The sequence below is a fragment of the Drosophila elegans genome, unplaced genomic scaffold (genome assembly GCF_018152505.1).
Source record: "Drosophila elegans isolate 14027-0461.03 unplaced genomic scaffold, ASM1815250v1 contig_476, whole genome shotgun sequence".
Taxonomy (NCBI): Eukaryota; Metazoa; Arthropoda; class Insecta; order Diptera; family Drosophilidae; genus Drosophila; species Drosophila elegans.
Window position 1 is genome coordinate 2,492,764 of NW_024545863.1, and position 15,217 is coordinate 2,507,980.

Sequence of the window (15,217 nt, forward strand, 5' to 3'; positions counted from 1 at the left end):
TAAAATACTAAAACCCAATTTCGGATTCCCCTGTCCTTGAGAACTCGAAAAAGCAGTTAACAACTATATTTCCTCTAGCTTATAAGCTAAATCAAACAACTTCAAATCTCTGGAAAAGAAAATGTAACAATCTAAACTCTGCAGACTTTGTTGGTCCACCCTAATTTACCTGCTCGGTTTACCTGACGATAAGCCGAACCATTTGCAAGTCATGTGAATCGTGATGGTGCTTCTTTTGTTTTATAAAACTAAAAATAATTGAACAATTTGGTTTTAGGTTTTTCGGTATTTTTATTTTATTTTATTTCATTTTATTTTTGTCAATTTTGGTGTTTTTATGCCCTTAGAAGTGCATTATGTTTACTATCGATCGGTTTTGGTTTTGGATATATTGATAATTTTGAATATAATCAGAGAATTTAGTGTGGAAACGGGCGAGAGTTGTTTTTACCTGATCAGCTTTCGTTAAATCGTATTTTGGGTATACATAATACATAATACATAATTACATATTAAATAATTGCTTTGCTTTTGTCATTTCTTATAAATGGTATTTGAAAATAGCGCATTTGTTGCGTTTAGTAAAAATATATTTGGGTTTTCTACTGCAGCTTACAGAGTACAATAAGTATATTTATCTCATTTCACATTTGCTTTTGCTTTTGCTCAATATAAAACTTGCTGTAACGCGATTATTGTTTAGGTTTAAACATACATATACATATATAAAGTGTTTTGCATTTCTTAATTCTCTCTCAAGGCATTGTATTTAGTTTGTATGCTGAATATATACTATATATATATATATATATACTCGTATATATATATATTAACGCGATTCGTTTAAATGTACAATTTTAAAACCGGCTTAGTTCCTTTCATTACACGCTTTTGTTTACTATTTACTGTTTAGTGTTTACTGTTTACTGCTCCTGTTTTCGCTTTCTACGTTTTGTTTTTATCTGGTATCTTTTTTGTATTCGTTTTATAATAAATATCACAACGCATCCTTCAAATCTCCACTCCCTACAATCCTTATCATTTTCCAGGCGATCTTCGTTCGTTCGCATTTGTATATTTTTTGAAAATATATAACACGCAATGAAAAGGTTTGAAAATTGCACAAATTACAAGTACATAACATATGTAGCTCGGCGTATGTAAAAGACATAGCAAAAATCATAAATTAACCATAATAAAGATAATAATACAAAAAACATTAGAGTTATAACGAAATAGAATATTCGTTACGATTACAAAAATGAAAACATCTATCTCTCCTACAACTAGCAAAATGTTTTCTTGGTTTTTCCATTTTCCATTTTCCATTTCTCTTGTTTCTTTTTTCCTTTTAGCAAGTGTAAGTATGCTACGTTCGCTACGTTTTGAATTATATCAAACTTAACTTAATCCTGACTATCCTCCGGCCCGCAACCAGCTCCTGTCCGGTTATAAGCTGACCAGCTTGGACGGCTCGGCGGTGGGCGTGGGCAGCTCCAGCGGATGCTTGTTCATGGCGGAGGTATTGGGCACCAGGGGACCCGAGACCGGAGTCAGCCCAGTGCCGCCGTCCATCAGGGATTCAAAGTTGAAGGTGCCGGTGGAGGGAGTCTGGATGGGCACTCCCTGGATCTGCGTGGGCGGTGCTCCGCCTGCCCCGCCTGCTCCTCCTCCGGCCGACTTATTGGCCATGGTCAGGTGCATGGGTCGCTGGAAGGCCAGCGTGTTGGGCCGCTCCTTGGGCACCTTGTTCAGCGCATTCAGCGTGGGACTGTTCATGCTGCCGTTTCCGCTGCCACTGCCATTTCCATTGGTTGTGATCCCCGGGAAGGCACTGCCGAATCCGCCAGGCGCCGTGCTGGTTATGGGCGTCTGCAGCGATCCCGACGAGGCACCCGTGGGCGTCATCAGCGTCGAGATGTGGACGTGCGGCATCGTGGACATGGGCGGCAAGGTGAAGCGCTTGTTGGGCGGCGGACCATCCTGGTCGAGACTGGAGCCCGAGTCCAGTGCCCCGTCCAGTGGCTCGTCCTTGATGTTCAGCAGCAAGTTGTCAATGTTGGGCGTTGGCTTGAGATCGAGCGGCGAGTTGCTGCGCCCGGTGGAGTTCAGGGTGGCGTCCAGTCCGGTGATGGTGCCGTTGCTGCTGTCATTGCTGTTGTGATTGTGATGGCTGCTCGAACCGACGCTGCCACAGCTGCCGGCACTGAGGAGTCCGGCCGGGGCAATCAGACCGTTGCAGGTGGCCACACTCAGCAGATCGGTGCGCACCTTGTTGCAGGTGGGGCGATGGGCGGCCAACAGGTACTCCAGCTGGTTCTTGCTGTTCGTCAGCTCCTCGATCTCCTTGCGCATCACGTTGCCGCGCTTCTCCAGCAGCTCCACCTCCTCGGTCAGCTCGTTGGTCTGATCAACACGCCGCTTGCGGCAACGGGCCGCCGCCTGTTTGTTCCGCTCCCGGCGCACCGCCCGCTTCTGCTCCTCCTCGGGCGTCATGTTGGCCGACCGGTTGGGCCGACGACCGCCTCCACGACGCGCCGGCGTGGCACTGTTTGAGGTATTCGCGTTGCTGCCCGTAGATCCTCTACCAGAGCCAACGGCCGCCAGGACATTGCTGAAATTGTTGGCTCCGCCGCCGTTCACACTGCCGCCCATGATGTGGCCATTCTGGTAGGAGGTGCTGTCCGTGTGGGCACTTGCTGCAGATGGTAAAGATGGGTGTACTCAGTTAGTATGTGTCCCAGAGTCCAAGAAGATCGCCAGCTCTACTTACAAGTATCGGTTGTGTCCTGCTCCTCGTTCATCTGGGTATCGTTGTAGGAGCCATTGGACTCTTCGGAATCGCTTCCTGCCACCAGACTCACGTTGTACGGCTGATGCTGCTGCTCCGGCTGCTGCTGCTGGCTGGGAATTGTGGAAATTCCGTTGCCATTGGACTCATTGGCATTCGTCGTGGCGTTTGGCAGCACCAGTGGCACTGCAAATCCAGCACAACCAGCTCCACGATCATTTTGCGTATCCGAAATAATCTGGAAAAAGGAATCCTCGATGCTGCGCGTGGTGGTGGGCGTCAGCGTGGGCGTGGTCAGCGTTAAAACACTCTGAACTGTCTCAAAGTTGCCGAGCTGCAAATAAACAAAGAACAAAGTTTATTAAATAAAAGCGAAATAGCAAACAAAGGGTATGACTCGATATACAATAATAAAACAATGGAATGGTATCCTAAAACTATAAAATATATTAAGATTTCATTACAGATTTTAAAATATATATTGTGTTGGCTTAAATGCAGTATTCAAAAGTTAATCTCTTAAAGTTTGCTTATAGATTTTTAATCATTAAAACCATTGACATCGCTTTTGTTTAAACATCAAAAGCAATTGTTAAGACTGTAAGACTAAGGCCTTTCCGTACAAATTTCTAGGAATTAGGGAACGTGTTTTTTTGGCCAACTCGTATAAAGAGAAGCAAAGAGAGGACCCAATCCATCACTTTGTTTATATTGCCCACCCCACTTTGTTGTTTCGCATTTGTTCTATTTTTGGCGATGAATAAGTACGCACATCGCTTGCCAATTGTTTCGCGCCCAATTTCCCGAATTTCGATAGGGATTTAATCATCGATATTTGCTATACCTGCTGTAGGAAAAGCTCGTTGGCGAGAAATGTGGCGATTTCAGTGGCATCCATTGCAAAATTATCGCTATTGTTGTTGTCGTTGTTCGTAGAGGTTGTTGTTGCTGCTGCTGTTGCTGTTGTTGCTGTTGTTGCTGTTGTTGTTGCTGCTGTTGTGGCATTGCATGAGGCTGCTGTCGTTGTAGCTGTCATTGGCTGTTGCTGTTGTTGCGGTTGCTGTTGTTGCTGCTGCTGCTGCTGCTGTAGTTGTTGTTGCTGTTGCTGCTGCTGTTGTTGATAATAATTAATAGGCAAGCAATTGTTGTACTCCTGTTGCTGTTGTTGACTAAAAAAATTCTGCATTTGGCACACGGCGGCCATGGCAGCCGCATTGTTGCTGTTGCCGGCGTAGGCGCTGCCAGCAACATGGCCATAATTGTTGCTGTTGCTGCTGCGCAGTGGAAAAGCATTGTGGGCAAACGATTGCCTCAGTTGCTGTTGCTCCTGATGTTGTTGTTGGTGCTGCTGGTGTTGCTGGTAGGCAGGCTGCGTGGGCAGTTGCCGTTGCTGATGACGTAACGATTGCTGATGGGATGGCTGATGTTGCTGCTGATGCAGCTGCTGTTGTTGCTGCTGATGCTGCAGCTGCTGATGTTGCTGCTGCTGCTGATGATGCTGCTGCTGCTGTTGATTATGTTGCTGCTGCGCAAAGTGCAGCGATTGATGGTAGTAGGGATGGTAGCACGCATTGTGCGTCCTACCGTTCAGATTTTTCATCATTTGTTCGTTGGTTTTTGGCCTAATCCTTAGTTATCTACTCTTAAATATTAAGTATACGCAGTGACGTTGCACGTTACGTATACGCACAGTTGGGCGGCTGACTAGTATTCGTTATATGTTAAGCCTAGCTAAGCTAACACAACAATTTGGGACAACAAAGATATATATGTATGAGCTATATATTCAAAATCAACAAAAACAAATCTATAGAACTTAGATATATGTTTAAATGTTTATATGTACAATAAAAAAAAGTCACTTTTCTCTGCAAAAATTCTTTAACAATGTGATGATCCTTTCTTGTCTTTATGTTTCCGGTTTCTCTTTGTTTGTTGGATGTTGTTGTCGCAGTGTTGTTATAGTTGCTTTAAAATTCGTTCGTTTTTTGGCTTTATATTATTGCTTATATATTTCGTTGTATTTCTGCGTTGGCTTTTTTATGTTTTAAAAAAGGTTCGTTTGTTTTTGTGCTTAGCTGCGAGCAGAGTTCGTCTATATATTCGTTGTTCGATTGCTCAGTTCTTGTGGTTTCTGCTCTCCGGCGGTCTCAGTCGCTTAACGATAAGCGTTTGCTGATTTCGCAAAGGATTGAAATGTATATTCCGATCGGCGAAAGCGCTCATAATCAACGCAATGTATCGTAAGTGTGCGAGGCTTAAAATCTAATGACACGTGTCCAGTTCAGTTTGGTTCACTGCTCTCAGGGCCGCAATAAATAACACAAATTGGATTATATAATTATACAGATTTGTGGCAGAAAGAGAGAGAGAGAGGGCGAGAGGCGGCGAGAGTGAGAGGGCTTGAGCCTTGAGCTAGTTCAATTAATGTTGCATTCATATAGTATTCATGCGTATTTCTTATTTTTTTTTCCTTGGCCACGGGCAACGCCTCTCAAAGTTATTCCTCCCTTTTTCGCTTTTATTTCTAAGTTTAGCAATATATATAATTAAACATATATATATATATATATATATATGTATATTTCGATCCACGCGGCATGCAACTGAGAAATGTGCGTCGTTTTTTGCGTTGTTTCCTTCCCGCGTCTATATATTTCTCCTTAGCTCGATTCGTTGTTTCAGTTGTTTCAGTTTCTGATTCGTTTTGGCAATGCACGCGCGCTAAAAACAAAACGACACTTGCAATTTTCCAAATTTATTTTCGTTTCGTTGTTCGAGATTCGAGGTTCGAGAAAAAAGCGCGCGCGCGATCGCTTTTAATTGTTAGATATTTTCTAAACTTCGATGGTTCGTTGTTCGTTTGCGACTGAATCCGATTCCGGCGAGCGAAATTGGCAACGATCGAGATCGCAAGACCGCGAGATCGCTGGGATATATGAGATATACTCTATATGTACATATCTAGAGAACCCGGAGAGCTGTCTTTTGGGTGTGTGCCTCGCCTCGGGCCGCGAGCTGTTTGCTCAAATTAGAAGACAACCACTGGGAAAATCAAATAATTTTAAACGCTGCCTGCTCTTAATTGAGCGGCTGCCCACACGACGACCACGCTCGCCAGCCATACTTTTATAGCAGAATACTATACATATAGTTATAGCGCTTGGCATATATGCATCTCTGCTCGCGTGTGGGTTAGTTCCGATTTGCCGATTTTACAGCAGCTCTTTCCATCCACCAAAAAAAAAAAAAAAAAAAACGCCTTTCATTCGCCCATAAATTAACAACGGCGGCTAAGCCACAACCACAACAACTCAATGTTTCGGCGAAATCATTTGGCAAAAGTTATGGTCCCGAATATGTGAAAATGTATATTTATAGTGCAAACTATACACACTATACCCCATACACCAAACACCCGATCCCATCTGACAGATGTCCACCGAACAGGTGTGTGCGTGTGGGACATTAACAATAACTAACTTTTCAGACCCCCTGTCTCGCCGAGTGTTTATTTCCGTCGCCAGCAAGTTGGCCAATACGCTAATTGCTAGCTTTTGTTGTGGGCTAAAAAAATTACATATATTAGATGCACCGAAAGAAATGTATCGTTAAAAAAAATAAGAAGATAAGGCAAAAAATCTAGAGCTTAATAAAGAGATAATTAAATATTACCTAGAACTTACTGCTCTTTGTAAAAATCTTAAGATGTTTTTACCTTGTTTTTACCACCATCATATAAATTTAAATACAATATTATTTATCCAAAGGGTCTTAGCATTTTCTTTCTGTGCAGGGTGTTGCTGATTGTATGCTTATTTATTTGACGATCTTATCGCAGCCGCGTTTCCCAATCCCAAAGGCCGTTCCCTTATTGACAACAAACAATCGATTTTATTCTTTGTACGCGCTTTTTATATATTTATTTTTTGTTGGAATTTACTTTCAAGTCTCCCGCCTGATACTTTTGGTGTTTAAACTTTAAACACCTTCGCCACATTGTTTTCGGGGACGGGCACTTTCGTTTTAACCCACTTTCCACACCAAATTTGCCTTTTGAACTTATTCCCCCGGCAGACAAATGAACCATATTTAGCCGATGAATCAGTCAATTTAAGAAAAGTTCGTCTACATGCAAAACAAGTGATAATAAAAATAACAATAACACGAAAGCGAACTACTGGCAATCAAGAGCCGCGAATTGAATTGTCTAAATTGAAGCCAGCTCAGCGGCAATGGCAATGTCGGCTGGTGATCTCCCTTATCACAGGAGGAGCGGCCTTTGCTGCGAGTTCACATCTGTGGGTCAATTACAAACCAAATGAAACCAGCAGCGAGCAGCGAACAGCTAGCGGTGGACACAAAAACACTGACGTAGTCAGCGGAAAAACGCAAATTGCTGACTAATACAGAGGGACTGCAGTAAATTCGATTATAAGGCGGCCCAAAATGCAACTAAATTGGTCTACATTTGAGGCAAATATAAATATAAGTGCTTTTCTTTAAATAGTTTTAATCTTTTTTATATATTAAAATTCCATTTCCAAGAAACAAAAAGATTAAACTTATAATGTTTTTTAATGAAATTCGTGGAATTGTTTAATCTATGTTTTAAAAATGTCCCAGTTTTATGATTAAATGTCATGACCTTAAGCACGAAATTCTTAGAAAACTATTTCTCCGCTTGTCCTAATCAATTCCCTGAAATCCGTGCTGGCTTTGTGATTTGCATTTCACCTACGACCTTGACTCTAATTAGTTCAAAATCGTATTCGCCGCAAAAAAAAAACAGTTTTCAAGAGGGAAGAGAAGTGAAGGAGCAACAAGTTGAGTGCTAAAGAAATTCTCGGGCCCGAGACTTTGCCTTCTGTTTCAGCTGACGTGTTGGGCTATTTTTAAGCCAATTTTAGCCTGACAATGACGTAATGACGGCAAAAAAAAAAAAAACACTTGGCATCATCAGAGGCAAAAACAAAACGAAAACAGGCGACGACAATTTGTATTGTTTATATCAAAAGTGGCTAATAATTGTTAGCAGCGAGAAAAACAAAGGCTAACAGCCCGAGTTAACATAGACCCGCCCGTATTAGCCAAATGTTAACTTACAGTTGCCAACTTAAAACTCGGAATTCAAACTAATTTTGCGCCTTTGTTTAAACGCTTTAGTTGCTGTTGCTGCCGCCGCAGTGGCATAAATTAGTTGGCAAGCTTGCTAAATACAAAAATTGCATGCTGAAGGTCGACGTTTGTTTAGTTTGAAATGCGCATAATTATCAGAAAAATATAATACAATTTTGATTTTTCAATTGGCAAAGACTTGAATAAACTGCAGCTCCAGCATTGTTTCGTTCAAAGTTGCTGCAATGTCACAACGAAAAAAATAAAAGCGAGAATTGAAAAGTTGACAAGTTCAAGTGCGGCGTCTTCAGCTTGATGGGTTATGCACATAGAAAAACAATTATGGGTTTCTTTTAGTTTGAACACATTTAATAAAAAATAATTTATACCCAAATACCTAAAAAATATGTTTTGTCAACGATTTATTTCAAACTTCTTCTTTTTTAAAAGCCTCTTGTACAAAAAAAAATTAGGAAATAACATTTTATGAACATTCGTTTGCGGTATTTTATTTTAATATTTTTTTAGATTTAATGTTACTAGTTAATATTATATGATACAAATTTAAGCCCTGGGCAATATGCAGATACCAAAATTTATTTATACAAATTGAATATGAAAATACTATATCAGTCCTGTTGTAACTAGGAAATGTCTATATATAATTATTAAACACTTATTAATTAGAAAATGCCTAAATTTAAATATAAAACACATATTAAAAAGAAAAATCAAATCCAAAACAATTGTATTTATATTCTGAGCATATTAAACCTTGACCGTCTTCACAAAATGATTTATTTTCTGTGCACCTACAACATTGCGATTGCAGTTGGCTACCGCACTTCCCTTGACGATAAGCATAATTCCAGATATGAATTTTTGCAAGTCTCTTGTATGAATTGCATTTGAATGCAAATTCTGCGAATAAAACAATTAACGCAAAGGAGAAGCAGAAATCATATTTTCGTAGTGATACTCCGTTGATGTTTTTGTTGTTTTGTTTTATTTCATTTTATTAATGCTGCTATATTTTTTTTTTTCGCTGGCAAGGAGAACGTGACCGCAATGCCCAAGCGGAATGGCCACGCCGATCGGCGTGTTGACTGTGCTAAGTGCCGGCTGGCGGTTAAGCTTGATAAAGCCCAATTTCCCCGCCCCTTTCCGCTGGCTTTTCCCTCGTCTAAAGAATTTTGGAGTGGCCCAGAGTCAACGGCCGGCAGAAAGTCGACAAAAGTCGCATCTACATCGACATTCACATCCAAATCCACACGGTTTGCCGGCCTTTTTTAGGCACGCAAAACAAAAACAGAGAAGCCCCTTATGTAACCAACATTTATGCAAAGTATATACATATTTGTTTATATGTATAATGTACACAGAAAGCAGCGCCGTCATTAAAATCACTTGACGTTTGTCCATTTTCGGAACGCCCACACAAACGAAATTGAATTAAAGTTTAACATTTTTTTTTTGTTTTTGCTGGCTGGCTGGCTGGCAACAGCCATAATTCAAAATTTGCCAAAAAGTGCAAAACGCCTGGCAAATAAATTTGCAGCCGCTTTCAGGATTCCCTGGAGTCGTTTGGGGCTTTAAGTTCAGTGTCAAATTAATCAGACTTTTGTTCCGAGGGCGTGGACAAGGGAAAAAACAAATTTGCATGAGATATTAAAAAAAAAAAAAAACGTAAAGAAAGAGCGAAAATATTTATGTTCTGACGTTTAAGGAGGGCATTGAACCATGCATTTTATTTACCTGGGTTGGGTTGCCATTAATCGATAGCACATTTCTCAATGCACTTTGGTCATTAAGCCATAATTAAGCTGATTTGGCCAACTAAAGTGGGCATTCGATATATGCGCAAACGTGCAGAGCAGCTAATAAAATGACGCGACACTGGTCTGGGAATAATTTATTTAAATGCATTTTGTCGCGACAACAAAAAAAAGGGAAAAAAAACGAAACGGGGGTGGCAGGGGCCATCGAATTTATGGCAAAGTTTGCAGTTCGAGGAAATGGCAAACAAACGACGCGTCTTTCGGGCGCCAGAAAGGACAACACAATAAAAACTACAAAAAGGACACCAATGCAACCTAGACTGAGGGGAGGAGGGGAGGGGAGAGGAGAGGGGAGAAAGACAGGACCTGCCAAGCGGAGACAGTAGTAAAAGTTGTTTTCACTTTTCATTCGGGGCGTTTTGGCCAATTCGCAGAAGGACGTGACCGCAGCCATCAAAAGCCAGGACATTTGCCAACACGAAATTACCCATGGCAGCAGGAGAAAATAAAAAAGGAAAAAAATACATGATATATATATATATTAGAGAACAGGGAAAACCCTTAGCAAAGGACTTCAATTACAGGGCAAACTCAATCGCTTCGCCTGTCAAATTATCTGCACCGAACTTTCTTGGCACTGCTATGAAACGATAAAGTAATGCCAAATTGCATTGGATTCATTAAGAAGCAACTCAATTAAATTGACTGGAAATGCAATTAAGTGCGCTCACAACTCGTAGACATATTTAATATTAAATTTGATCTTAATTGAATGCAGTCTTGTTTCATGCTCCATGGACATGGCATGATCAGTAGATACACATATACACACATATACATATCTATATGTTTTTAAGCAAAGAGAGTTATTTTTTAGGCCAGTTCTAGAGGGTGTAGGCAGCAGTAGACAAAGGAAAGTTATTGTCTGTCCTCGAAATTCCCCCGAATAAACGCTTTCAAGTGATTGCTTTCATGTCAAACTCAAACTCAAACTCAAACTCAAACCAATCGAAGACGCCCACATATTAAGGCCGAAAATACCATTGCGAAAGTATACGTTAGCCCCCTCACAAAAACATTACTTCAAGAGCAGACCAAGACCATATTCAGTTATTCAGTTAATTAAAAGAAAGTTGGACTTTGGCTGCGATAATGTGGGGGCGCTGGCTATATATAATAGTGTTTAATGGAACCATTTCGGAGCTTAAGCCGCGCGCATGTGGCAAGTGTTTGACTTGTGCAGCCTGTCACTTTGAACCGCCCCAATTGCCAAGCTACATGTAACATACAATAAATATATATGTACTATATATAAGAAAAAAAAACACACACACACACACATCTGTCCCTCTATAATGCCGAGTATCAAGTGACACGCAAGTGTGCTTGAGGTTCACAAGTCAAAGGGTCACACAGTCGGACCCTCGTTCACTTTCTACGATTAAAAAAGGCAAAAACCCCCTTGGCGGAAAGTGAGAAATAATGTTCATATATGGAAATCAAGAACGCAGAGCACCAAACTTGATAAATTGTCACGAAAATCGCACGTGTGCGATATCAGCGAATGGCGCCGGTTTTGTTGAAGAAACAGCAACTGAAACAGAAACAGACCCAGAGACATATAACCATTACTATTACCAGACCCAGACGCAGTCGAAAAAAGCCAGACCGGATCACTGGACTGTGAAATGCAATGGTTAAAAATGGGCAAATGAAACAAAAAAAAGCAAGCCGAAACTGCAAGAAACCGACTTTAAGCCGGAAAATGGTAACTGTAAATGGTGGCATGGAATCGCAACGTGATTCCAAATTGAGGGTGATTTTTGGCAATAACTTTTTAAGACTTGCCGCAGGGTGTACTTGATTTAATTGTATTTTACACGCAAAAATTAATAAATTAATGGGAGAGTCATAACAATAATGGTTTTGTAATTGTATTTCTTTGCTAAAAAGACTTAAATGAATACAAGTTGTATAAAAAGACTCCTTCAAAATGTTTAAGTGATGACTAGATTAGAAAAGTTATATTCATTTTATTTTAAGTTTAATTTGAAAGTCTAAAAGAGTGTTGGAACTAATCAAATAATCTTTTTAATTTAAAAATGCATTTAGAATACATCAAGAAATTGTAATTTACAAACACCAAATACGACGAGCAGTTTAATGTTAACTGTACAAATGAAATATTCCCAATATTGCATTTCAGCATTGCTTTAATTTCGTAATCAGTCACGTAGCACTTAAAAATAGAGAACGCAAAATAATAATTTTCAACAATTACGAAAGCATTGATCGATGTGCCCACACGAGCCCCAAAACACTTGCCACAGCCAACAATAATTCCCTTATCGCGAATTGAAATAAAACAATTCATTTTGGGGTAATGAGCGTGAACATAAATAAATTGGGCGATCGGGGGAATGGCTATAGTTGTACGAATAGGAATAGGTTGGGACCGCTTATCGCCAGAGCAAACAAAATGCTATATACAAACGCTGATGGGGCATTGAAAAGGCATCAAGGAAAAAGGGGATCTCCAAATTCCAAGAACTCAATTGCCAACGATAAGCGCTCGCACAAATGCACCCACATAAATATGGTATATATAGTGTGTATAGGGAATTATATCGGTATTTTACCCAAAGGAATTCTACAAATTTAATGGCAAACACTGATAACACTGGGCATTAAGCTGTGCCAAATGAGGGCGGGGATTCTGCCAATATTACGTATTTATGGCCGTGGAAAAACTCTTACCACTTTTGGCAGCGGCGATAACGGATTACCGAACATGTAATCATCGTTAAATATGTTCCAATTGTCCAGCGTCATCTTGTCTGATAGCAGTAGGTCCTCCGTTTTGATTTCTTTTCAAATAGCAGACTTGCTTTAAATGTTTTAAATGTTTCGAATGGCCGCACAAAGTCAATAGTGACTCAAGCGATTTCTGGCGAAATTCGCCTTTGTATTTCGCACACCGAAACACTGGCAAATTGTATCTCGCAAATGTATCTGTATCTGTATCTGTATAAACCGAGTGGCGCGCGATCGTGCGAATTATTTGTGTTGTCTGTTTTCAATATTTCCTAGAATTCGCGTTCTGTTTTTGTTTAATTTTTTTCAGGCACCGCACATGCTTAAAATGACTCGTAAATTTTCGCACACATTTATTTTTTTACGTAATTTCCACGATTTTCGGTTTTAATGCTGAATGAAATTCACTCGCTTATCGCAGCGTTTTGCTCGACCAACTTGTTTAGACTAAATGCGTCATCGTGGATGGCTCGCTTTTTATACGAAATGCCGAGAGTGAAGGCGAATGAGCGTTTTTATCGCACTCACAGAGCGAAAAAATTGAGAGAGTGAGTGAGTTGAAAGCTTTGTGGCTCTGGCATTTCCTGAGCAAATTCAACAAAATAAATATATATACATATAATATGGCTCAAGAAATGTTCATACACACATATATCATATGTACGTATGTATATCTCGGGTTAAACCCGCTGCTCTATAGCTTTTGCTTTGGATATTTCTTGACTTTTTCGGCGGGGCTCTCACGTGCCCAGTTTTTCTTTGACTACGCTTTTTGTTTACCCGATTCTTGGGCCCGATTGCCGTTTATCTTATCTTATGGCCCCGGCGAGACAATTTAGTTATGACATAAGCAACTAAATTTAAAGACCCCGGTAAACCCCCCAGTAAACTGCAGGTCCTCCCGCCGTCGAATGGAAATGAATGGTGCGCCTTTGTGGCTTTAGCTCTTATCGGGGAATAGGTTTTCGAAATGGGTCGCCGTTGGCCATCCGATGTCGCCGCCGGAGGCTCAGGTGGCTCCATTCTCCGGTATTCGGTACCCAGTACCCAATACCCAATACCCAATACCCGACTGCAGGTGTTATTTCTAGGCATTTATCTATTGATATGCCAGCTTTCAATAAATATTGATGGGGCCCCGGCTCGTGGCCATGTAATTGTATGCGGATAGCAACTATACAAAAAAAGGCCACGTTGACCTTGCGTCGCCACTTACATGAGAAGCCCCTTTTGTAAAAATAAAAGGAAGAGGGGGTTGCGGAAAGTGCAGCCAAAAGTGGGTCATGTGACACTGGACATTTGTGGCTATAAGTTCCTCTGTGGCTCTGCTCTACTTACCTGCAACGAGAGAACAAAATTCACAGTCAATTTGGGTTCAGGATTTCCTTATTGTCTGACCCAAATGAATAGAATCAGACGAGCTTATAACCTAATAATTATGATTCACAAGTTGGGTTTTTACAAGGATATGTTTTTATTGTACTTAAATTCTGACTGTCTGATTAAAGTTCCTAATCTCAATGATTCAGAAGCATTCAATTTATATTATTCATTTTAAGCGTAGTTATTTAAGAAAGTTAAGCTGTGTTTTTATAATGCATTTCTTGATAATACACTAAAAACAAAATGATTCAGAAGCATTATAAACACAATATTCTGACATTTCGGTGGAATTGCCCGGTGGTCAGAATGAAATATTTTAAAAATAGATTTAGATAATAATTTTTAAGATCTCCCAATCATATGTAGTAACTTAGAATTTTAACAAATATGCTGAAAAATTAGTTTATTAAAACAGTTTAAATATAAGTTTACTTATTTGTAAAATTTAATTTTGCAGAAAAAAAATTTAGAAACCGCACTCTGAAAAACACAAAACAAATATCAAAAGATATTTTGTAAAATAGATAGTAGAGTGCATATTATTATATAGTGAACATCAAAAAAAAATTTTGTACAATAGATAACAGTAGAATGTAGTATATTTTAAGCGGATGCTGGATAAACCATATTTGTTTAGAACGCGATGTCGCGAATATTATAAGACAGAGAACGCTAAAAATAGTACCCAATCGTACAGTCTGCAGGAAATCATGAGAGAAATTTTTCAAAACTCACGTTTGACGTCACGAACACCAGAGATAAGCCGGTGTCGCGAAAGTGACGGTTCCGTTTCCATTTCCGATTCCAGATAGTCGTCCGGTCGAAAACGGTCCGTAGTATTTGTTTTTTACCACCCAGAAACACGATCGGGCGCTCATCGTGCCAGCCTGCACTTTTGCACCATTACCCTGGACAGGAAGGAAGTCTGACCTAAGATTTCCCCATAATTCGGCAGACATAACAGCTAATAATTCAAATAATGAATAATGAGCGATTCTGCCGAATACGAATACGTCGGCCATTTGATAAGCCTCCGGTATCTAGAGGCGTTTACATCAGTGGTTTAAAATAAAGTTATCTTTGCGTATTGTTTTCCTTTCTCCGACGATAAGGAGCAAAAGGTTGTGGCGTTGTGGCGATAACATTTGCAGTTCCGTAGCGTGATCAAAACTTCCGGTGATGATGGGGGACTGGGTGCCAGTTCCAGTTCGAGTTCGACTCCAGTGTGTCGTAGGCCCCATTAAGATAAGATTGAACAAAGGCCAACAAAGAAATCAAATCTACCTATGACAAATACCTGGAACCAGGGCTCATATAGGTATGCCATGAGTTC

General features: G+C 40.3%; 1 protein-coding gene across 4 annotated transcripts in view; it reads right to left on the minus strand.

The window, feature by feature from the left end:
• Positions 1 to 271: 271 nt before the first annotated feature.
• The window catches only part of LOC108148546 (transcription factor kayak), a 31,827-nt gene continuing 16,881 nt past the window's right edge, over positions 272 to 15,217 (minus strand). For 2 of the 4 annotated variants that reach the window (XM_017275592.2, XM_017275593.2), the window contains exons 2-3: positions 2,774 to 3,125; positions 272 to 2,699 (exon numbers count right to left, since the gene is read on the minus strand). In XM_017275592.2, coding sequence (XP_017131081.1) covers positions 1,450 to 2,699; positions 2,774 to 3,125 — 1,602 coding nt within the window. In that variant the 3' untranslated portion in view covers positions 272 to 1,449. Of the gene's footprint in view, positions 2,700 to 2,773; positions 3,126 to 3,635; positions 5,661 to 12,444; positions 12,947 to 15,217 lie in introns of those variants that run through there. The other 2 variants (XM_017275594.2, XM_017275591.2) reach the window with 2 other exon arrangements.